Source organism: Oncorhynchus keta, chromosome 12 (assembly GCF_023373465.1).
Source record: "Oncorhynchus keta strain PuntledgeMale-10-30-2019 chromosome 12, Oket_V2, whole genome shotgun sequence".
Classification (NCBI taxonomy): Eukaryota; Metazoa; Chordata; class Actinopteri; order Salmoniformes; family Salmonidae; genus Oncorhynchus; species Oncorhynchus keta.
This window is the reverse complement of record NC_068432.1, coordinates 15,744,394-15,769,286: the sequence shown is the minus strand read 5'-3', so window position 1 is coordinate 15,769,286 and position 24,893 is coordinate 15,744,394. Positions and strand designations below refer to the sequence as shown.

The 24,893-nt window shown below is 44.0% G+C and overlaps 1 protein-coding gene across 4 annotated transcripts in view; it reads left to right on the top strand.

The window, feature by feature from the left end:
* The window catches only part of LOC118391768 (roundabout homolog 2-like), a 136,114-nt gene extending 114,217 nt beyond the window's left edge, over positions 1-21,897 (top strand). Inside the window, exons 12-27 of one of the 4 annotated variants that reach the window (XM_052457762.1) lie at positions 4,340-4,506; positions 4,771-4,892; positions 5,093-5,309; positions 7,563-7,687; positions 7,954-8,131; positions 8,558-8,782; positions 9,665-9,704; positions 9,840-9,979; positions 10,540-10,824; positions 12,204-12,354; positions 14,434-14,658; positions 14,975-15,171; positions 15,768-15,884; positions 17,994-18,179; positions 18,579-18,735; positions 21,125-21,897. In XM_052457762.1, coding sequence (XP_052313722.1) covers positions 4,340-4,506; positions 4,771-4,892; positions 5,093-5,309; positions 7,563-7,687; positions 7,954-8,131; positions 8,558-8,782; positions 9,665-9,704; positions 9,840-9,979; positions 10,540-10,824; positions 12,204-12,354; positions 14,434-14,658; positions 14,975-15,171; positions 15,768-15,884; positions 17,994-18,179; positions 18,579-18,735; positions 21,125-21,131 — 2,539 coding nt within the window. In that variant the 3' untranslated portion in view covers positions 21,132-21,897. Of the gene's footprint in view, positions 1-4,339; positions 4,507-4,770; positions 4,893-5,092; positions 5,310-7,562; positions 7,688-7,953; positions 8,132-8,557; positions 8,783-9,664; positions 9,705-9,839; positions 9,980-10,536; positions 10,825-12,203; positions 12,355-14,433; positions 14,659-14,974; positions 15,172-15,767; positions 15,885-17,993; positions 18,180-18,578; positions 18,746-21,124 lie in introns of all 4 variants that reach the window. The other 3 variants (XM_052457763.1, XM_052457760.1, XM_052457761.1) reach the window with 3 other exon arrangements.
* The last annotated feature ends 2,996 nt before the right edge of the window (positions 21,898-24,893 follow it).

The window sequence follows — 24,893 nt, the reverse complement described above, 5'->3', positions numbered from 1 at the left end:
GGGGAGGGGGTTGAAGTAACACATAACATCTAAAGACACACTTGCACATACTGGTGATTTGAAAAACGTAGAAGGATGGGGGACCCACGGTATAGGCCCGGGTTGCACAGAGACGACAAAAAGCGTGTTTCAAAAGTCGTCAAAGACAAGATTTATTTCAACCTAAAACATTTAAGAAGTAATATATTCACAGTAAAATATTATGGGGAATGAGAAGTCTGTGGTTGGGAAGGAACCACACCTGGGATTGAATGAGGGTATGAGGCATGAGTTGAGGCGTTCAGAGGCTTCAATCTGATGTGGGCAATGAAAAGGGTTCTTCAACAAAATAATCTAGTCATTCTGGCGGAGACAACTGCACCTGGTAGTTAGCTAGCTACTTTCAACTAAAGTAACATTTAGTAAAATTTGTCAAATTTAGACTAAAACTAAAATTACAAATAAATGTCACTAACTAAGAAAGAAGTACATAATCTACCTCCTCCATCTCCTGTAGTTTGAAGAAACTAATTTGAATTTAATAATATCCTAAAAATGCTCAACTATTCACCATCTCATCTCATCTATCCAACAATATCACCAACTCACCATGCTTCAAAATCACACATGCAAAATCACACAAGTACTAGGATCATTCTCTGATCCTGTGATTGGATGGACAACATGTTTATACTTTCCAAAGATTTGATTGGTTGAAGGACGACCACCGGAAGTTGTCTTAATTATGTATGTAGGTCTATGAAAGGGAATGAGGAGCACAAGCCTTCTAGGTTTTGTATTGAAGTCAATGTAGCTAGAGAAGGACGGAAAATTACTGTCCTCTGGCCAAACCATGGTGCTACCCTAGAGGGTGCTGTTGATACTACTGTATACTTTCATTGCAAAACTGTGTGTTTTAATCAGGTATTTGGTGATGTGAATATATTTGGTATAGGTTTATCTTAACTCTTAAAAAAAAAAATGAAATTCACTGAGTAGGATGGTCCTCCCCTTCCTCCTCTGAGGAGCCTCCACTGGCAGACACACAGTGTTCTCCCCTCCAGCCCCCAGCTCTCTCTCTCAAATCAAATCTAATTGTATTGGTCACATACACATATTTAGCAGTGTGTCGAAATGCTTGTGTTCCTAGCTCCAACAGTGCAGTAGTATCTAACAATTCACAACAATACATACAACTCTAAAAGTAAAAGAACGGAATTAAGAAATATAGAAATATTAGGGACGGGTAATGTCAGAGTGCCATTGACTAAAATACAGTAGAATAAAATACAGTATATACATATGAAATGAGTAAAGCAGTATGTAAACATTATTAAAGTGACTAGTGTTCCATGTCAATGTATATGGGGCAGCAGCCTCTGAGGTGTAGGTTTGAGTAACCGGATGGTAGCCGGCTAGTGATGGCTATTTAACAGTCCGATGGCCTTGAGATAGCTGTTTTTCAGTCTCTTGGTGCACCTGTACTGACCTCGCCTTCTGGATGATAGCGGGGTGAACAGGCCGTGGTTCAGGTGGTTGGTGTCCTTGATGATCTTTTTGGCCTTCCTGTGACATCGGGTGCTGTACGTGTCCTGGAGGGCAGGCAGTGTGCCCCCGGTGATGCATTGGGCTGACCGCACTACCCTTTGGAGAGCGCTGCGGTTGCGGACGGTGCAGTTGCCATACCAGGCGATGATACTGCTCTCAGTTGTGTATCTGTAAAAGTTTGTGAGGGTCTTAGGGGCCAAGACAGATTTCTTCAGCCTCCTGAGGTTGAAGAGGCACTATTGCGCCTTCTTCACCACACTGTCTGTTTGAGTGGACCATTTCTAGTCAGAGGTTGCTGTGGGCAGCCATCCTTCACCCTTTTCTAATGGTGTCAGTACACACACACACACACACACACACACACACACACACACACACACACACACACACACACACACACACACACACACACACACACACACACACACACACACACACACACACACACACACACACACACCCTGTGGACACCCTGACACATTTCACATTCTAATCAACCTCAGCTAGGTTGGAGGCTGGCCCATGCTAACCCACTCCCCAAACCTCCCAGCTGCCCCCCACGTTGACTTTAGCCCCCATCAAACGTCACACAAACACACACACACACACACACAGCTTAGTGCACCTCTGTGGAGCTAAAATGGTAATGTGTTCAATTGTGGCTGGCACAGACAGATAGAGTCCTTGGGCTATTGTACGCTGAGCGGAGCCGGGCTAGCTCTATTTACTGAGAGAGAGGTTCCTATGGGTCTCACAGTGGGATGATAGTACGCAGAGGGATGGAAAGACGAATATAGAGGGATGGAGGAATAAAGGGATGGGGGAAGCAGGTCAGACACAGATAGACAGTGTTACGAGTGCAGTATGGTCTAACAGTGGGCTGATATGACACAGAGGGATGGAGGGAGGAGGGGATGAGAAAGCAGGTCCAGACGTGGACGGACTGTGTTACGAGAAAATGCCCCCCTCCCCTTCCTTGTTCATTTAGGTGGGGACTATCTCATCCTGACTCACTAGCCCCTGCATCACTCTTCTCTCACCTTGCCCCCTGGGCAGTAGTTAGCACCGTGCCGAGTGGCCCAAATTGATTGTTTATAGAGTTGCTGTGGGGACTGAATAGGTTAGTTTAGAATAACATTTCCTTGTCTGAGGTGCTTGGGGTTATTTTGGGGTTGAAGGGTAGGTGTGGCCAGGGGGATAGGGTGTGTGTGTGTGTGTGTGTGTGTGTGTGTGTGTGTGTGTGTGTGTGTGTGTGTGTGTGTGTGTGTGTGTGTGTGTGTGTGTGTGTGTGTGTGTGTGTGTGTGTGTATGTGTGTGTGTGTGTGTGTGTGTGTGCGTGCGTGCAGGACAAGGTGGACATAGAATCCTGACATGTTGTTACTGTATGAAGATGGGCAGATTTACCATTGTCCTCTCTCCATTCTATAGGACATGGAGGTGAGGAACACTCGTTTTTCCCCCATTGGCATGTTTGTGGGGCAAGAGTGTATATGTACGTGTGTATTTGTGTGTTTCCTGTGTGTGTCCCAAGTTTCCCAGCCTCTCCTCGGACAAAGTGACCTTGGATTTATCACTTTTGGGCGGTCCGCTGGAGGAATATTTACGGCTCACACAGCTTTTATCGCTGTCGCCTAATTGCGCAGGTCGGCTATAAAGTCACTCGTCTGCTACAGCAGTCACTGGTCCCGAGGGGGAAATGAAAAAGGAACGGGTTGAGGAAAAGATAAGAAAAAGCGAGTGACGAGGGGTGGAGGAGGGTGTCATGTAACTATGCCAGTAAACAATAAACAAGGTGTGACAGCAAATCTAAAGAAGACCAGGCAGGAGAGGAAAATGCAAACGGAACTGCCTTTATTAGATGCATTGTTCACAAGATTTATCACTTTATTTATTAGAAGGCAAAACACGAATATTTAAGATGACAAACTTTTTTTTTTGAAACGAACAAAGAAACTTGTCATAAACACACAGCTGGCGTTATTGTTATTTACCAGATGCTCTGGTCTGATGGTCTGATGGTGCGTCGTGGCTAAAAACCTGAGTGGGATAAAAATAGCTCCGTCATCATTTCCTGGACCTGTCACTGGGCTCGGGAACGCAGTGCGTCAAATGAGCATGGGGGATAGCGAAGCATCGCTGAACACAGCACTTAATGACTAAGCAAACAGCTTCAGCCTGGGCTCTGCTATTCTAGTGGCTCCTATCTGATTCTCTGTAAAAAAAGACTGAGGAACAGTTTGTAGTCACTATTGAGTCATGGCAATGTTTGGTGGAAAGTTAGTTGCACAACCAAAATGTCTCTTCCGCATTTAACCCAACCCCTCCGAATCAGAGAGTTGCTGCGGGCAGCCTAAACGTCAATCTGTGTCTGAAGTGGTGTACAGCATTTACTGTGAAGCAGCCTCCTCAGTCATCAGGGCTTTCATATTTATTGCACTTGGCGGAGCAGAGCTATTGTGAAGGAAGTTGTCAAGTTTGCGTTTATTACAGGACGTACCGCCGCCACCTATTGTCAACCAATCATGCCAATGCAGAGATATCATGTCAATGCTTTTGTCTCCACAATTGTTTCACACACGCCTCTGACCTTTCGGGTTACTGGACCAACGCTCTTAACCGCTAGACTACTTGCCGCTAAGTTGGATTCTCTGTGAAAAGAGTGATAGTCACTATTGAGTAATATAGGAACAGCTGTCAATATAACATACTCTGCAAAGTATAACATTAAACAATAGCCTTGCGCAGTAACTTTACTGAGGTAATTGGAAATTACAAATAACATGACATCTTTGTCTGTGGACTCTTACTTTAGCCAATCAGCAGGCAGTACATGGCAAACGGTGGCTGACCTGGTCAAGTTGGAGAAACACACGGTCAGTGGTCTCTTCCCCAACACCATCTACCTATTCATCGTCCGAGCGGTCAACGCTTATGGCCTGAGTGACCCCAGCCCCATCTCTGAGCCCGTCCGCACACAAGGTCAGTACCTAGGAGGGACACAACATAATAAATAAATAAAATAAGTACAGAGTGGTAGTTAGTGTAAAACAAGTGTGGGAAGTCAAAACTCAATTGTTCTCTCATTTTGAAAACTTGCTTCATGAAAGCATGAAGGTCTGAAGGCTTCATGCTTCATATAAAACAATTTAGGGTATGTTAATCAAGTGTGAACGTGAGTTAAGCATCCACCATCGTTTTACTGAGTATTTTGTGTCTTGAAGTTTGTTCATGATGTATTTGCAGATGTAAGTCCCACCGGCCAGGGAGTGGACCACAGGCAGGTCCAGAAAGAGCTGGGAGAGGTGGCCGTTCAGCTTCAGGATCCCGTCACACTCACTGCCTCCAGTGTTCAAGTATCATGGATGGTGAGTACCCTGACCTGAGTGTTTATATCATCTTTCACAGGATAAAGGCTATTGGTTGGACTCACACTCTATGAATGTTTTATTGGATGTTTTACTGTATACCCATATACAAGGGTAGTAGAACTATATCTCTTATCTATCTATTTGTATCTCTCCCTTTTCTCTAATTGTCTAATTGTCGTTTTTCCTCCCCTCCCCAGGTGGACCGTCAGTCCCAGTACATCCAGGGCTACCGGATTCTCTACCGGCCCAGGGGTGGCACCTGGCAGCTGCAGGATGTCAAGGCCCCGTCGGAGCGCCTGGCTGTGGTCGCTGATCTGCTCAAAGGCACTGAGTACGAGATCAAGATCCGGCCCTATTTCGACGAGTTCCAGGGCATGGACAGCCGGCTGCTTCTGGTCAGAACACCAGAGGAAGGTAAGACTGGCTAGAAGCTACTGATACTGACCACTTCAGATGAGACTGACACAAGCCTTGCTGAGACAGAGGCTGTCCTAATATGGACAGCATATACAGTGGGGAGAACAAGTATTTGATACACTGCCAATTTTGCAGGTTTTCCCTACTTACAAAGCATGTAGAGGTCTGTCATTTTTATCATAGGTACACTTCAACTGAAAATCACATTGAATGAAAATCCAGAAAATCACATTTGTATGATTTTTAAGTAATTAATTTGCATGTTATTGCATGACATAAGTATTTGATACATCAGAAAAGCAGAACTTAATATTTGGTACAGAAACCTTTGTTTTCAATTACAGAGATCATACGTTTCCTGTAGTTCTTGACCAGGTTTGCACACACTGCAGCAGGGATTTTGGCCCACTCCTCCATACAGACCTTCTCCAGATCCTTCAGGTTTCGGGCTGTCGCTGGGCAATACGGACTTTCAGCTCCCTCCAAAGATTTTCTATTGGGTTCAGGTCTGGAGACTGGCTAGGCCACTCCAGGACCTTGAGATGCTTCTTATGGAGCCACTCTTTAGTTGCCCTGGCTGTGTGTTTCGGGTCGTTGTCATGCTGAAAGACCCATCTTCAATGCTCTTACTGAGGGAAGGAGGTTGTTGGCCAAGATCTCGCGATACATGGCCCCATCCATCCTCTCCTCAATATGGTGCAGCCGTCCTGTCCCCTTTGCAGAAAAGCATCCCAACAGAATGATGTTTCCACCTCCATGCTTCACGGTTAGGATGGTGTTCTTGGGGTTGTACTCATCCTTCTTCTTCCTCCAAACACAGCGAGTGGAGTTTAGACCAAAAAGCTCTATTTTTGTCTCATCAGACCACATGACATTCTCCCATTCCTCCTCTGGATCATACAGATGGTCATTGGCAAACTTCAGACGGACCTGGACATGCGCTGGCTTGAGCATGGGGACCTTGCGTGCGCTGCAGGATTTTAATCCATGACGGCGTAGTGTGTTACTAATGGTTTTCTTTGAGACTGTGGTCCCAGCTCTCTTCAGGTCATTGACCAGGTCCTGCCGTGTAGTTCTGGGCTGATCCCTCACCTTCCTCATGATCATTGATGCCCCACGAGGTGACATCTTGCATGGAGCCCCAGACCGAGGGTGATTAACCGTCATCTTGAACTTCTTCCATTTTCTAATAATTGCGCCAACAGTTGTTGCCTTCTCTCCAAGCTGCTTGCCTATTGTCCTGTAGCCCATCCCAGCCTTGTGCAGGTCTACAATTTATCCCTGATGTCCTTACACAGCTCTCTGGTCTTGGCCATTGTGGAGAGGTTGGAGTCTGTTTGATTGAGTGTGTGGACAGGTGTCCTTTATACAGGTAACGAGTTTAAACAGGTGCAGTTAATACAGGTAATGAGTGGAGAACGGGAGGGCTTCTTAAAGAAAAACTAACAGGTCTGTGAGAGCCGGAGTTCTTACTGGTTGGTAGGTCATCAAATACTTATGTCATGCAATAAAATGCAAATGAATTACTTAAAAATCATACAATGTGATTTTCTGGATTTTTGTTTTAGATACCGTCTCTCACAGTTGAAGTGTACCAATGATAAAAAGTACAGACCTCTACATGCTTTGTAAGTAGGAAAACCTGCAAAATCGGCAGTGTATCAAATACTTGTTCTCCCCACTGTACTTAAGATAGCCTATGTCCATAATGGAGGGAATGGTGTAACAAGGTTTTAAAATAGTTTTTTTTACGATGGAACATCCAGGTGTAAAAAAAGGTTTTGAAAGTGGTGATTGATTGGTCATACACAGTCGTTGCTTTTAAAGAGAATATGCCCTCAGTCAATTTACCCAGCAAAGTAAGGGTGAAATAAAAAGTGGTGAATTTAACCTTTTTAGTATTTATCTTGGAGGGCACAAAGCAGAAACAGTTTGAGGTCTGACTTTTTAAAAATAGCTAGCTGTTAAGGAGCCTCTAGCAGTCACATCTCTGTGAAGTCAAAAGCAATTCAGTCTCAATTGGATTGCAATTCCCAACACCTGTGTGACCTTCACATCCTGTTATGAAGGCAAATAACTGTTTAGTCCAATAACCACTTCATGGCATTTGATGGCATTTGATGGAGTCTGCCATTTTCATCAAAATCTAATCATATTTTCGCTATCTTACCAAATGCCCCTATTTAATATTTTCTATGTCAACATGGAGATGGGTTTTTTCACAACTTGGTCTTCCCTCTTTCCCTGCAGTCCCGAGTGCCCCTCCCAAAGCAGTCACCGTGGTTACAGTGAAGCTGAGCAACAGCTCCAGCATTAGTGTCTCCTGGGAGCCTCCCCCCGCCGAGATGCAGAATGGAATCATCCAGGAGTACAAGGTAGGATGACTGAACCAGAAACAACATATCATGATTGGATCAATCCAATGACAACCAACCATATGGGTGGTATTTACTTAGAAATAACATGGTAAAATAAAAAAATATAATAATAATAGTTACATAATTACAATGATTTCTTTTGGATTCATTAAAACAAATCATTGGAAATAAGTAGTAGCTATGAATTGTTTTACATTTTTTAAAGCAATTTGACATCTTCCATCTCTTACACCAACTCACCATCCTCCAACCAACAATAACAGGTTTGGTGTGTAGGCAACGACACCCAGACCCGCTACCACATCAACACCACCGTAGATGGCACCTTCCTCTCCACTGTGCTCAAGGGGCTGCTGCCAGGCATTCTGTACCAGGTGGAGGTGGCAGCAGTGACCAGCGCCGGAGTGGGCACCCACAGCCAGCCTGTGTCCATCCTCATTAGTGAGTCCCCGCAGAACCACAAGCTAGCGGAATTAGTCATTTCAGTTCCGGCATATCAAGGAAATAGTATAAGATTGAGCGGAACTGTAATAAGGGAAGCAAAAATGACTGAAATTATTGTTAAGTGTAACAGCAGCGTCATATTCATGTGTTAAGCATGCTTAGAGTCTGTGTACAACTTAGAATCAAATGTTGAGGCCAACAAGCATGATTCTACCTTTACATACAGTTCTGAGGTGTGGAAGATTAAATGTTTTGCCATTCGTCATTTGGTTTATAACATATACCATTTTGTCATACACAGTACTCAAACCATGCAGTATTACTTGGAAAATGATGGTTATAATACAGTACTTTACATGGCAAAAGTTGTCTGAAAATCGAAATATCAATCAATCTCCTTACTTACTTGCCGCTCTCCCTCAGAGCTGCCAGCGGAGGCACCTTCAGTGCCCAGCGAGGACAGTGATGAAGGCAGCGTGAGCCTGGCCGAGCAGATCACTGATGTGGTGAAGCAGCCGGCGTTCATCGCTGGGATCGGCGGGGCCTGCTGGGTCATCCTCATGGGTTTCAGTGTGTGGATCTACTGCCGCCGCAAGAAGAGAAAGGAGCTGAGTCACTATACCGCATCGTTCAACTACACGCCTGCAGGTACTTAACACACTTTATTTTATGCAGTCTTTATACAACACTTATTGTTACTTAACCACTTATCAAAGAAGCATGTTGTAATATAACCAACCTTACCATATCAAGTATTCTACTGCACTTTACAATAGGCTGCTATTTTAACTTAAAATACTTCAGGATTTTGGCAATGGGGCCCTTTATCTACTTCCCCAGAGTCAGATGAACTTTTGGATACCAATTCTATGTCTCTGTGTCCAGTATGAAGGAAGGTAGAGGTTGTTTCCCGAGCTAATGCCTGAACCTCTGTGGGCATTAGTGCAATGGAGCAGAATGTTCTCTTTTCTCTTTTCAAAACTGGTTGAATGGCTATGTTTACCCTGTAGGCACCTGCTACCAACTACAGGTGAGATAAATTACACACAGTGAACGAGAATCACCTGCCTCCAACCAAATTCATTAGAATTCTTCTGAATTCTAAATAATTTAGTCCAGGACATTTTTTTTTTTTTTTTTACTTTGAAGTGAAGTTTCTTGGTCCTGTGCCGTTATTTACATTTAAGTCATTTAGCAGACGCTCTTATCCAGAGCGACTTACAAATTGGTGCATTCACCTTATGACATCCAGTAGAACAGTCACTTTACAATAGTGCATCTAAATCTTAAAGGGGGGTGAGAAGGATTACTTATCCTATCCTAGGTATTCCTTAAAGAGGTGGGGTTTCACGTGTATAAATCAATACACGTGTGAACACAAAGCTTTGTTAATTAAAAAATAGTAACGTGCAAGGGTGCCAATATATTAGAGTGCAACTGTACCATATGACATTATGGCCACCACTCGTGCTTTACTGTATTTGACCTTTCCATTCACACCTGAATGCATATTTCCTTTTTTTTCTGCAGTTGGCTTTCCACATGGAGAGGCATCTGGACTCAATGGAAGGTAAGGATCCCTGTTTATGTTATTTCAAGGAGACTTTCCCATTCTTATTACTAGTCTTCTTTTAGTAAAGTGATGAGAACCAAGCTGTGGATTGGCATCAGGTATGATCATAGTGTGTGTTTTTATTATGTTTAGGCCTGGCATGCTGGGTGGCAACATGGGCAATTACCCGTGGCTGGCAGACTCATGGCCCACCACCAACCTGGTCCATAGTGGCAAAGAGGCCGTCAACTGCTGCACCTCCAAACATGACACTGCAGAGAGATACTACAATGGTATGAGACACTGCATGATCCTGCTCACAGCGGTCAGTTTGTTTTGTACACATCCAGGGATTCTCTACGATGCCTTTTGTGTAGTCTCAGGGAGAATTTCAATTGCATACTCCTCGCGTCCTCTCTTCTCTCTCCTCGCCTCCTTGTGAAAACCCATTGGGGAAGAAGGTCAGAGGGGAGGGACCTCTGGCTTTCTCGTCCAATGGGTTTGAGAAAACAATGCGAGAGGAGAGAAGACATGAGGAGTATGCAATTGAGATTTTCCTTCAGTCTTTGAAGAAGTCTCAAAGTATAGTTTCCATCATCTCATGTGATATCAACTTGTACGGCAGACTTGGGGCTGAATTCAAGCACTTCTGGAAAATCCAACAGGTTGAATTATTGTTAAATAAAATATATTTTGCCTTACCAAATAGTGTAAGCTGCATATGTAGCTGACATAACAACTTTGACACTAACTCTGCAGTTAAATATCTAGAAATACCATAAATCAAATGACAAAAGATGACCTCTCACTAGAATCTGACCTCTCACCTCTGACCCGCCCTCGGCACCAGAAGCGGGCATATCCAACTACCTGAACCAGACAGAGAAGTACAGCACGGGCGATTCCACCGAAGGCCCTATCTACAGCACCATCGACCCCACCGCCGAGGACTTCCGCAGCTTTAACAGCCCCTACTCCTCCACCACGCCCTACGCCAGCACTCCAATCATGCCCTTCACCAACCAGGCACTCCAGGGGTCTCACAGCCCCACAGAGCAAGATGGCGGCCACTGGATCACCCAGCCCGCCGGACCTTCCTCCCAGTACGCCCAACCCGACCGCTGCAGGACGGACAGCGGTAAGACTACGTTTAAGATCGTGTTTCCCGTGGTATAATTCAAGTTGGGGCACCACGAACCCCAAGCAACATTTACAAAAAAAGACCAAGTTAAATATAATAACTGGAGTCACTTTGACATTTTTGGAGCCATAGAACAGCATTATGGTACCTACTAGCTAGCAACGAGAGACGTGGTGGTAGCTAACCTACTGTAAATTGGTGTAACACTGATTCATCTGGAGGCGGAAGAAACGCACACCTGGTTAGCGGAGTAGAACACTTGTAAAAGAAAAGGAGAGCCGCACAATATAGGAGCTCAGATACAATCATTTAAAAACAACTTTTCGACAGCCAAGCTGTCTTCAAATTAAATTGTATTTATCACATGCGCCGAATACAATAGGTGTAGACCTTACAGTGAAATGCTTACTTACAAGCCCTTAACCAACAAGGCGAGGGTATAATGACAAACACTACGGGTCACTAGTTTATATAGAGTTTGAAAGGACACACACAGGTGTCTGTAATCATGGCCGGCTGTGGCTTTATTTCTTTGGTTGATTGACAAATGTTGTACAATGGATATCAAAAACAATAATCACAAGAATGGCTTCATATCAGACTTTACATTGAGACCAAAGGGAGCAAGGGTCTTTAAATTAAAGATCCAGACGGCCACTCGTTTTCACAATGCATTTTAAAGGTCAACCCCCTCTTCTAAGCAGGGTGACGTGTTCGATGCCGATATAGCGAAGGGAGTAAATAGTGGTTTGCTTCCAAAAAGTGGGCCGCAACTGGGTACGTAAAGTTTTTGCACCTAATGGTGCTACGATGCGCAGAGATTCTTACTTTTAGTTTGCGCTTCGTTTTTCCCACATAGTTATTTTACCACAAGGACAAGTTATAATAGAAATAACTGCCTTAGTGGAGTACGTGGTTTTGCTATGCATTGTATATAATGTTACTATGCCTATGTAGCCAAATTGTCTCTATGATTGCATGGAATAATGATTTTTTATATGTTCTAATTATATCTGTAAATCAACCAATGAAATAAAGCCACAGCTGGCCATGATTACAGGCACCTGTGTGTGTCCTTTTAAACTCTATGTAAATTAGTGACCCGCTGTGTTTGTCATTACACCCTGATGAAGACAGCTTGGTTGTCAAAACGTTGGTTATTACATTTTTGCATCTGAACTCCTTGAGTCTGTGGCTCTTCTTTTCTTTTTCAAGAACACTGAATCATGGCTCCAAAAAGTACAAGGGAACCTTTAGTTATGGTTGTGACATACATGTATACCCTTTTCAAGTGTATTAACATGTATTTAGAGACCGTAGGACCAAGTTTTCCCACTATACAGAACTAAAACATCTCTTTGTGTGTCTATGTGCAGGTAAACCCAAGCAGAAGTCAATGGGCAAGGCGGTGAAAACCCCCTCTATGAACTGGACTGAAGCCCTGCCAGCGCCCCCCTCCTTTGGGGACCTGGAGCAGAGTGTGGTGGAGGATTTGCCCATAGATGACCATGAGGACATGGAGCTAGGGTAAGCACACACATATACATGACCATGTACACATGCACACACACACACTTATGCTGCTACCTGGCACAACACACACCGATGAGTACACCATCTTCTTGCTAACTTGAAGGAAATATTAATTGATTACGGTATGGTAGATCTCTTGTATAACCTCTGAACACTCTTTGTAGGACCTGATGCGTCTCTGCTTGGCACTCAGCATTAAGGAGATAGATTAGGGGTAAGGCCCTGCGATAGACTAGTTTCCTGTCCAGAGGGTGTACTTGTAGATCAAGCAGCCTCATGCTACAGAAGCTAGAGCTCGTGCTCCTATGAGCCATTCAGGCTCGTGCAAGGATACTTACTATACTGTCCTATAGACATATGGGCCTCTGACTTCCTCTTTTTCTCCTGGCCCTTGTCTCTGCACTCTCAGTCCCCACTAACACTTAGTTCTAGGCCAGGGTTTTGTGTGGAGATTATTCATGTTAGCCTAACGTTGCCTCTATGCCTGACAGGACAGACTCACCTTTGGTCTCTCTCTGTTAACCCCCTCTGTTAACCCCCTGTTAGCTCTGGACCTCAACGCACCTTTTCTTCCAGCTCCCTGCTGAACCACATTTCCGTCGCACTGCAAAATGAATACACACCCACACTTTATGAACCACAATATTGTCGGTATTCATGGAGGTTTGGCAAGGGGACCATTCAGCTATCGCTCCTGCCAATCATTCCCACCGAATAGGCTAGGCTAGCAACTCAACTGAAGCAGGCATGAAGCTTACAAACTTCTACCTCTAAACATTTCTGAAAGCTACTGTGGATTATATTGGCTCAAGCCAAGACGCTAGCAAGCAGTTAGCAATTTAGCCACTATTCTCAAGTCTCAACCCTATCTCATTCATTGACCCTGTTAGCTAATAACATTAGCCTACTTTAGCCCGTTCCCCTTCTCATGTTCTACTCTCACCAGAACAAAATAATCATTCAGCAGTTTTCTCATGCACCACTCCACCTAGCCCCCTGCAGCTGTTAGCCGTTAGCAGAGATTGGTGATGAACCTCAGTTAATGTCGTTAACCTTTGAGTTAGCCCCTGTGGCTAGCTGAGAGGAACCTTGGCCTTATAACAGCTAGCTAACTCCCTGGCCTTGCCCATTTCCTCCATGGTGTACACATACGCATGTACGCACACACACACACACACACATACATATGACACACACACACACACACACACACACACACACACACACACACACACACACACACACACACACACACACACACACACACACACACACACACACACACACACACACACACACACACACACACATATCACACACACACACATATCACACACACACACATATCACACACACATATGACACACATATGACACACATATGACACACACATATGACACACATATGACACAGACACACATATGACACACATATGACACACATATGACACATACACACATATGACACACATATGACACAGACACACATATGACACACATATGACACACACATATGACACACATATGACACATACACACATATGACACACACACACACACATATGACACACACACACACACACATGACACACACACACACATAGCACACCCACACAGGTGCAGGCACAGAGCCCTCTCTCCACACATACCTCTCTACCAAACACATATATTAAAACACCCTTTAAGTGATTCCATGCACACCCTGATCTTGCCAGACATGGCGCTTAGCAGACCCATAGGGAGGCTGTCTAACGGCGCTGTAGAGCAGTGGAAATCAATACGCTACAGACCAATGTTGTAAGCGTTATGAACTAAAGAGGGAGGGCCGCCATTGTGAATGTGTTATGATCGAGCTACCTACTGCTCCATAGCACCAACTGCACAAGCGATGACTGTTTTATAATGCTCCAGGTAGAAGTTGCCCTTAGGCACAGATCTAGGAACAGTTTATCCTCCCCAATCCATTAAAAGGGATAATGCAAAACGGACAATAGATCAGTGTTCCTAGGGGCCACGGCATCCTACTCTGTTTAAAGTGAACTTGTGGAAAAAGTGACCCTCTCCTCCTTCCCAGGTCTGATGAGGAAGAGTGGTGCCCGCCCCTTCCAGACAGGACCTATCTGACCGAGGGTTGTGAGGATGGTCCTGCCCCTCCCCTCAGGGGTGGTGTCTCGTCCCCCACCACTTCCTATAGTCACCAGTCCACTGCTACTCTCACGCCATCGCCCCGAGAGGAGAGCCACCATCCACCCCACGACACAGCACACCTTCACCACCATGACGGGCAGCAGCTAGCACGGTATGACACGACAAATTCTAAAAGTCACATCATGTATGTACAGGTAGACACTGTAGCCATACTAATGGTGATAGCATTGAAGACTCTTTTTCAGATGAATGAGATGGTGATAACACAGATTAATAAAGCAATGAATGCTTTGGTATGGTATTTGCCCAATGTCATTAACAACAGATAGCACAATACTTGCACAGTACTTGATATTTGCAGTAGAATCTCTCCCTCAAATGAACAAAACAATAGTTCAATTGTGTAACATAATAAAGGTATGTAATTGCTATTGCTAAGCACCCTCTCTTTCTTTGCCATTATACAGTAGATTACCTTGTGGTCCCGTCCCAGTGCCCCTGGTGTCCAGCCCTCCCCTCACCCAGTCCAACCCTAACCTCTCAGCCCAGCAGCACAGTGAGGACACCGAGGGGGGCACACCGCTCCGCAATGGCTCGAATCATCGCCGTGACTTCACTGAGGGGGAAACGCTGAGTGCCGACAATATCAGCTCCACCACACCTGGTCAGTGATGCTTACCGCTCTGCACAAACTCACACGAGTGAATGCACCACACACAGATGTGCTTATACACTTGGAAAGGAAACAGTGGGCAAACAAACCCATACAGGTGCTGTATCCTAATTGAATCACCTGTTTGTTGCAGAAATGTTCCTTCACAGCAGGAAATGCAAACTTGTAGTGTATTCAAGGTTTAAAAAGGCTTCTAAACTGAGCAATTTCCACAAAATATCATACTTGATTTGTCACATAGTAAAATGTATCGACCCGTACAAAAAAATGCTATAATCCAGATAATAATTCACATTTCCCGTTGCTGCAGGATTATTTTCCTGGGTGAGATACTGGGTCAAATTAAGATACTCTATCTGTACTTACATGCACGCACACACACATGCACGCGTGCACACACATCATTAACATAAAATTATTTACATTTATGTTCAGTATGTAATTCTTAATACCTAAACAAAGAGCTGGAATTACATAAGACATTGCAATGTTGTTATTTGCAATGTTGTCCATGTACAGTGCTTCAAAGGACCCATAACCCCATGACCTATTAGTAATTTTTTTATTTCTCTCTGGCTGACCTACAGTAAGAGCTCTGCCATCCCCAGCAGACAACACACAGGCTCCCCCTGGCCAGAAGTCGCGAGTGAAAAAGAAGACCTCCAAGGGCGGCGCTTACAGGAGAGAGGTGCTGAACCAAGGAGGTTAGTGTTTCAAGTGTAATTAAATAAATGGCTCAGTAGAATAGAAGTATAACACAGGAAGACACCATTTATAGTCCAATATTTACACATGTATTGGGGAAGGGGTGATTGGCAGTCAAGTGTTTAATATGTGGAGTTATTAACAATCAAAATAAGAGTGTGGTAGCAGCAGTTGTGAGGTGTGTGTGTGTAGCATGAATGTACACTACCGGTCAAAAGTTGTGACACCTACTCATTCAAGGGTTTTTCTTTATTTTTACTATTGTCTACTTTGTAGAATAATAGTGAAAACATCAAAACTATGAAATAACACATATGGGATCTTGTAGTAACCAAAAAAGTGTTAAACAAATCAAAATGTATTTTAGATTTTAGATTCTTCAAATTATCCACCCTTTGTCTTGATTACAGCTTTGCACACTCTTCGCATTCTCTTAACCAGAAATATGAGGTAGTCACTTGGAATGCATTTAAATGAACAACTGTGCCTTGTTAAAAGTCCATTTCTTTCCTTCTTAATGCGTTTGAGCTAATCAGTTGTGTTGTGACAAGGTAGGAGTGGTATACAGCCCAAGTCCATATTATGGCAAGAACAACACAAATAAGCAAAGAGAAACGACAGTCCATCATTACTTTTAAGACATGAAGGTCAGTCAATGTGGACCATTTCAAACACTATGAACGTTTCAAGTGCAGTCGCAAAAACCATCAAGCGCAATGATGAAACTGGCTCTCATGAAGACCGCTGCGGAGGATAAGTTCATTAGAGTTATCTGCACCTCAGATTGCAGCCACATAACAGACACATCTCAACAACAACTGTTCAGAGGAGACTGCGTGAATCAGGCCTTTATGGTTGAATTGCTGCAAAGAAACCACTACTAAAGGACACCAATAAGAAGAGACTTGTTTGGGCCAAGAAACACGAGTAATGGACATTAGACCGGTGGAAATCTGAACTTTGGTTTGATGAGTCCAAATTTGAGATTTTTGGTTCCAACCACTGTGTTTTTGTGAGACACAGAGTAGGTGAACGGATTATCTCTGCATGTGTGGTTCCCACCATGAAGCATGGAGGAGGTGTGGGGGTGCTTTGCTGGTGACACTGTCTGTGATTTATTTACAATTCAAGGCACACTTAACCGGCTAACACAGCATTCTGCAGCGATACACCATCCCATCTGGTTTGCGCTTAGTGGGACCATCATTTGTTTTTCAACAGGACAATGGCCCAAAACACACCTCCAGGCTGTGTAAGAGCTATTTGACCAAGTAGGAGAGTTATGGAGGGCTGCATCAGATGACCTGGCCTCCACAATCACCCAACCTCAACCCAATTAAGATGGTTTGTGATGAGTTGGACCGCAGAGTAAAGGAAAAGGAGCCAATAAGTACTCAGCATATGTGGGAACTCCTTCAAGGCTGTTAGAAAAGCATTCCTCATGAAGCTGGTTGAGAGAATGCCAAGAGTGTGCAAAGCTGTCATCAAGGCAAAAATATATTTTGATTTGTTTAACACTTTTTTGGTTGCTACATGATTCCATATGTGTTATTTCATAGTTTTCAATGTAGAAAATAGTAAAACAATAAATAAAAACCCTTGAATGAGCAGGTTTGTCCAAACTTTTGACTGGTACTGTGTATGTGTGTGTGTGTGTGTGTGTGTGTGTGTGTGTGTGTGTGTGTGTGTGTGTGTGTGTGTGTGTGTGTGTGTGTGTGTGTGTGTGTGTGTGTGTGTGTGTGTGTGTGTGTGTGTGTGTGTGTGTGTGTGTGTGAGAGAGTGCATGTTTGCTAAGGTGCAGTGGTCAGTCCAGTTTAGTGTTCAGCAGTCTGATGGTTTGTAGATAGAAACGGTCTGGTATCAGACCTCATGCTCCGATACCATCTACCCCATGGTAAGGGAGTGAACATCTCGTGGTTGGGGCGTGTGTGCATATGGGTTTGGACGAATGAACAAACAAATCAATGAATGTGTGTTGGGCATGAGCATGTCTCTGTGTGTGTAAAGCCTACATTATGTATGTTTGCCTATATGCTTATACAGTATGTACTGTTCTTCCATTGCAGTGTAACCCTAACCCTGTTGTCCTTGTCTGTCTTCTCCTCCAGACCTCCCCCCTCCACCAGAGCCACCTCCAGAGAACGGAGCAGTTCGGGGCTCAGCAGGGACTGTAGAATGTGGCAACACGTCCCTGGACAGAGAGGGGGGGACTGGGACCTTGTCCTCCATGGAGAGGAAAGAAGGAGAGCGGAGCACTCCCAACAGGAAGGGATCGGGACAGCGACGCCAAGACGGTGAGTGGTGCAGATACTGAAGTGTGGTGTTCACACACATGCTCAGTCTCATATTCACAACACACACACAAGCACAGCCAGAGCCTTTGCAGTAGCCTATTAGTACTCGCACCCAAACACAGTCACTCATTCACCTGGACAATACTAATTCACACAAATAATAATAATACATAAATCAATCATGCTCATGAACACGTTCTCTCTCACACACTAACATATGAATACATTTCAATTCACCAATCCATCCATTCAAAACTCACGACTTAGTACTCCCTCCATCCTACAAGATCTTCTTATCAGTAGAATATAGCCATTTCTCTTACTCTCCATTTCTAACATGTACATCTCTGATCCCTCACCCCAACTCTCCCCTCTCACCCATTCCCATCTCCTCCACAGATGAGGACCTGATCTCATATGGCAAACCCAGCTACCTGGTGGGGCGGGGGGGTCATATGTCCAGCAACTGCTCCACCACAGGAAGCTCCTCATCGCGGGGCTCCACAGGGTCACGAGGGGGTCACTGCCCGGGCAGGAAATGCAACGAGGAGCGGAGGTGATACAAGGTTTCTGGTTCTTGGCAGCCACAATATCTGCTGGTTTTCTCTTCTCTCTGGCATTTAGTTGAGCTATTCATATCAGGGGGGCAAGAAGAGACACTACGGTTGTGGTAATAGTGGTAATAGTGGTAATAGTGGTAATACAAGGGGACCATGGTGGGTTCTAGTTCTTGGGAGCTACAATGTCTACTGGTGTTCAGGGGTTATTTGGGGGCTGAGAAGAGATATACTACAGATGAGGTGACCTAGGGTAATGTCATGTTTTGTGTTTTAGCTAAGACCGGGATAGGCAACTCTTTAAAAAAAAAATGTTTCGCTTTAATATTGTAAATAGATTGTGGTTTCTGTCAATGTAATTGCCCGCATCATTTCCAATCCCCTATATATATATATTTTTTTTTATATATTTTCCTTTATTATTGTCCCCTAACCCTATCATCCCTCAACTAATTGGAGTAAATGAATGGACAACAACACTTAGGCTTCTACTTCCAGCTTATACATACTATAGGCCACTCTTTGCCCACTGGTCTCTTTTGAAAAGTTCACTAGTTAACGAGTGTCAGCTCAGGATCTTTCCCTGCAGCCACTGTATCTCACAAGGCCAAAAATGTTGCAGCCTTCGTAGACCATGTACTATGAAAATATATACATCAATTCATTCAAGTGTGCCCCTTTACCATGCGCTGGTCTTTGTCAATAAAACAAAGTACAGATCAGCATCCAGCAAATGTATTCCGTTTCTGTACACAGTTCAGAGCACAGATAATATAGCAGTTAAATTGTTTATGGTTCAGTGCTCGTTTCATACGTGTGTAAATAATCATTCACTAGCATGGAAATGCTGACATGAGGGATAACTGAGCAAAACGACAAGCCCTGTCAAGCTTATAGATATCTACTATTGCTGACAAATACTATATTTCGCTCTATAAAACACACACTCACAAATGATTTCTCTCGCCATAAAAAAAATTATGCATGCACGCACACACAAAACACAAAATCCCCTGCACAGTGTGGGATAATGTCAAATTCAGCCCCCCCCTCCCCACCCCACTCTCCCTCTGTAGTGCACTGAGGGTACACCTTCTTTGTGGGATCGCTGCTTTAAGTGCACTCTGCGCAGGCTCCCTAGTGAGGGGGTAGAAGGCCTTTTAAGTGGGTACAAGCTGTGTAGTATGTCCCCCGGGCTAAAAAAGACTAGAAAAGAAACAACCACAACAACATTTTGACATCTTTTCAAAAATGACTTTAGTAGTCAAACTACTGTATAACCACTTACTGGTACATTGCATTTGCTCTGTGTGCCCATGGTGATTCCCAGTGGTAACTTACACTGTTCTACTAGCTTTCAACTGCCACTGTTGCGACCATTGTACCTCGATCTAAACAGAAAATTGGTAATATTGTAGTATTAAGTATCTTAATGTATGCCTAATATAAAATATACAGCATCTACCAACCTATCACCATGTCTAGCTTTGTCATTCATTCAGCTGGGCTATGCTCAGTAGAGCTTCAGCCAATTTGTACTAGATGACCTCATTTATTAGGTGCAGAATTGGCTCTGTCGGTCCAGACACTGTCCTACAGATCTGCTGGTTCTCAGGCGATCGGTGACCCAACGATAGGTCGTTCCCCTTTGACCTGCACCCCCTGTGGACGACCCAGGAACTCACTCTGATGCCCCCCTCATCTCCACTTCCCTTCGTGCTTCACCAGGAACATTAAAGCCAGGGCCTTACAATAGACGGGCTGTGTGTTTCACTGGGGAGACAGTTTCGTGTTACCCCTCTCCTGTCACGGTGCTGAGCGTTATCTTTCCACTTGGACAGAGCGGGTGAATGGGGGGCTTTGTTTGAATGGGGGGGTAGGGGCAAGGGTCTTTACTTTCTTTTTGTGTTTTGTGTGACTCCCTCAGATCTTGACTTCCTTGTTTAACAGCCAATCCCTCAAATGATTCGTCAAGTAGTCTATGAAGGACGAACAAGAGCTGCTCCCATAAGGCGGTTGACCAGCGTTTTGGGTTACAGTGAGATAGAATGTTTCTAAAAACCCTCTTCAGCTCTATGGTTATTAGTACAAATTTGGGTTTTATTCCAACATTTTATAGTTTATAATTTAGCCACCTGGGTTGTTAAGGTCCTCTGATTTAGTTGTATAGCTGGTTTCCGTTTTGAAAATGAATTGACAAATCAAATGCAATTTGTTGTATTTAAATCAAGTGATGTAGACGACCTTTGTGATTTATGAGAATCATCCTCAACACATGCTTTGTTAGAGCTCCTACCTGTTATGTGCAGATAATAAACAAGTCTTGGCTTTCTGCTTTTTGTTCCTTTTTTCACATTGTTTTCTGACACGTTTGTCTGTCTTTTTCAGGAAATGAGATAAGCGGAGACAGGAACATTCTCACGTAGAAACAAAACACGTTCCTTTGATGCCTCCCATTTTCTTTTTTTTCCATCGACGCAAACAGCTACAAAATAAAGAATATGATCACATTCTAAGGAACAACGGAAGAAGAACGGACTTTCATTCTTTTTTTTGTTGCTATTATTATGATTATTTATGACTTTTGGGCTCATCCCGCATTCATTTGTAAATAGCCATCTCTGTACTGTTTTTACGTGGGTTCTGGATACAGGGATAGAAAAAGTATATTGTATTTATAATGAAAAAAAGGTCCATTATTATAAACCGTTAATGTCTTGAATGTGCCAACCTCTTTTTGTAGAAATGCATACCGTTTCGAGAAGCATAAAGGCTATTGCACTTGTTGTGGCGGAGAAACAACAAAAAATATGGAGCACAATGTGTGTTGTCAGGCAGCCGGCCGGACAGATTACACTGCAGGGGTTCGTCCACCTCTCAGGACGCCTCTGCCTGTCTTCTCTGTCGTCTTTGGATCCCTATCGCCTGTCGTCCGATGAGAATGTCGTTCTTTTCTACGTTAGATTTCTTTTTTTTTTTACAGAAAAAGCTTGTTGTGAAAAGATTGTAACCGTCACTTTTTGAGTGTTGCTGCAATTGTGCGATGACTTATTCTGTTAAAAAAAGACCTGTTCTGTCGACTAACTTTTTGGTAGTCTTGTTGTTTTGTAAAAATACAATAAAAAACATTTGTTGAACAATAAATACACTTTTTTACTTTACAGGGTGACTGCACTTCCTGATTTGGCCTCGTTTTGAAGATTGTGCATTAAGAATTGATAGCAGCCATGACTGAAGGAAAATTAGTCTTGTCTTTGGGGGTGTGGTGTGACGTGGGTGGTTTGATGTGGGTGTGCTATGTCAGAGAGGAAGAGGCGAAGCGAGTGGGAGAACTGCTCCCAAAATCTGCTGTCATCTCCAGCAGATTGGTTAACAAAAAAATGAATGGCTTATTTGCTATGTGTGGCTTATTTGACTGAATGTCAGTTTCATAGTACTTTTTCGAGTACTGATATATGTAGGACACGTGACATCCCGGCAACTTTGAGAAAATACACTTCATATCGGAGTTGTACCTGTTGTTCACACCCATATCTGCCCTCTCATTGGCTAGAATGGTCCCACCTGATCTTGCCTTCTACCGACTGCCTTCCATTTGTGAAGACATTTGTTTTCATTGTCAGAGCAGCCGCTTGAGTATTTGATCAATATAATGGATCACCTGTGGTTATGTTTGCATATCATACCCTGGCAGGTACTTTTCTTTGACCATTCTGAGTCACTGTAACAACAAATCAAATCAAATCAAATGTATTTGTCACATACACATGGTTAGCAGATGTTAATGCGAGTGTAGCGAAATGCTTGTGCTTCTAGTTCCGACAATGCAGTAATAACCAACAAGTAATCTAGCTAACAATTCCAAAGCTACTACCTTATAGACACAAGTGTAAGGGGATAAAGAATATGTACATAAAGATATATGAATGAGTGATGGTACAGAGCGGCATAGGCAAGATACAGTAGATGGTATCGAGTACAGTATATACATATGAGATGAGTATGTAAACAAAGTGGCATAGTTAAAGTGGCTAGTGATACATGTATTACATAAAGATGCAGTAGATGATATAGAGTACAGTATATACGTATACATATGAGATGAATGATGTAGGGTATGTAAACATTATATTAGGTAGCATTGTTTAAAGTGGCTAGTGATATATTTTACATCAATTTCCATCAATTCCCATTATTAAAGTGGCTGGAGTTGAGTCAGTGTGTTGGCAGCAGCCACTCAATGTTAGTGGTGGCTGTTTAACAGTCTGATGGCCTTGAGATAGAAGCTGTTTTTCAGTCTCTCGGTCCCAGCTTTGATGCACCTGTACTGACCTCGCCTTCTGGATGATAGCGGGGTGAACAGGCAGTGGATCGGGTGGTTGTTGTCCTTGATGATCTTTATGGCCTTCCTGTGACATCGGGTGGTGTAGGTGTCCTGGAGGGCAGGTAGTTTGCCCCCGGTGATGCGTTGTGCAGACCTCACTACCCTCTGGAGAGCCTTACGGTTGTGGGCGGAGCAGTTGCCGTACCAGGCGGTGATACAGCCCGCCAGGATGCATCTGTAGAAGTTTGTGAGTGCTTTTGGTGACAAGCCGAATTTCTTCAACCTCCTGTCTGTGATGTGTACTCCAAGGAACTTAAAACTTACTACCCTCTCCACTACTGTTCCATTTTGTGGATAGGGGGGTGTTCCCTCTGCTGTTTCCTGAAGTCCACAATCATCACCTTAGTTTTGTTGACGTTGAGTGTGAGGTTATTTTCCTGACACCACACTCCGAGGGCCCTCACCTCCTCCCTGTAGGCCGTCTCGTCGTTGTTGGTAATCAAGCCTACCACTGTTGTGTCGTCCGCAAACTTGATGATTGAGTTGGAGGCGTGCGTGGCCACGCAGTCGTGGGTGAACAGGAAGTACAGGAGAGGGCTCAGAACGCACCCTTGTGGGGCCCCAGTGTTGAGGATCAGCGGGGTGGAGATGTTGTTGCCTACCCTCACCACCTGGGGGCGGCCCGTCAGGAAATCCAGTACACAGTTGCACAGGGCAGGGTCGAGACCCATGGTCTCGAGCTTGATGACGAGCTTGGAGGGTACTATGGTATTAAATGCCGAGCTGTAGTCGATGAACAGCATTCTCACATAGGTATTCTTCTTGTCCAGATGGGTTAGGGCAGTGTGCAGTGTGGTTGAGATTGCATCGTCTGTGGACCTATTTGGGAGGTAAGCAAATTGGAGTGGGTCTAGGGTGTCAGGTAGGGTGGAGGTGATATGGTCCTTGACTAGTCTCTCAAAGCCCTTCATGATGACGGAAGTGAGTGCTACGGGGCGGTAGTCGTTTAGCTCAGTTACCTTAGCTTTCTTGGGAACAGGAACAATGGTGGCCCCCTTGAAGCATGTGGTAACAGCAGACTGGGATAGGGATTGGGATTGATTGAATATGTCCGTAAACACACCAGCCCCTAGCCACTTTAGCCACTTCATTAAAATAGTCAGAATTCATCTAAGATGAATCAGGAAATCTGTCATTAATTTAGATGTTTCTTCTGAGGTCTTAGTCGCGCAATTTCACATCCAGCTAAGGTCTTTAGTGCAGTATTTCTCAAGTAAAATGATTTGCCTGAAAAACTTGTCAGTGCACTTCATACAGTCTATCCAGTCAGTAAAGTCTGGCTGCACGCTTAGGACTGATTTCTTGGCACAATAACATGTCTACATCTGCAAGCTGTTAAACTATCGCAAATACTGTAAAGCACAAGCTACATGCTGTTCATCAGTGCCGAAATCACTTTCTAGTTAGCTAACTTTGTGTTTGTCAATGAAGCTAGCAAGTGGTAGCTAGCAGGCACATTGAGCAGCTGGTCCACAATAAACTTACTAAGTCATTGGCGAGTGGCGACGTGTGTGCTTCAGTGCCATTTATTTGTTTACAACTTTCTCACTATCTATTACCAGAGTGTGTCTGTCTGGCAGTGTTTCATAAGGAATCTGAGGTCTGAGGCACTGCATAATGGGATGTCTGTCTCACTGTCTGCTGCTATGATTGAATAGAGCACGCACAGATGATAGAGCGCAATCAGCACAGCTGCTTCTCTTGTGTTAGTGGGCACTGCGCAAGTGGGCATGATCGTAATCCCAACCCTCCAGTAAATTGTGACGAACTCAC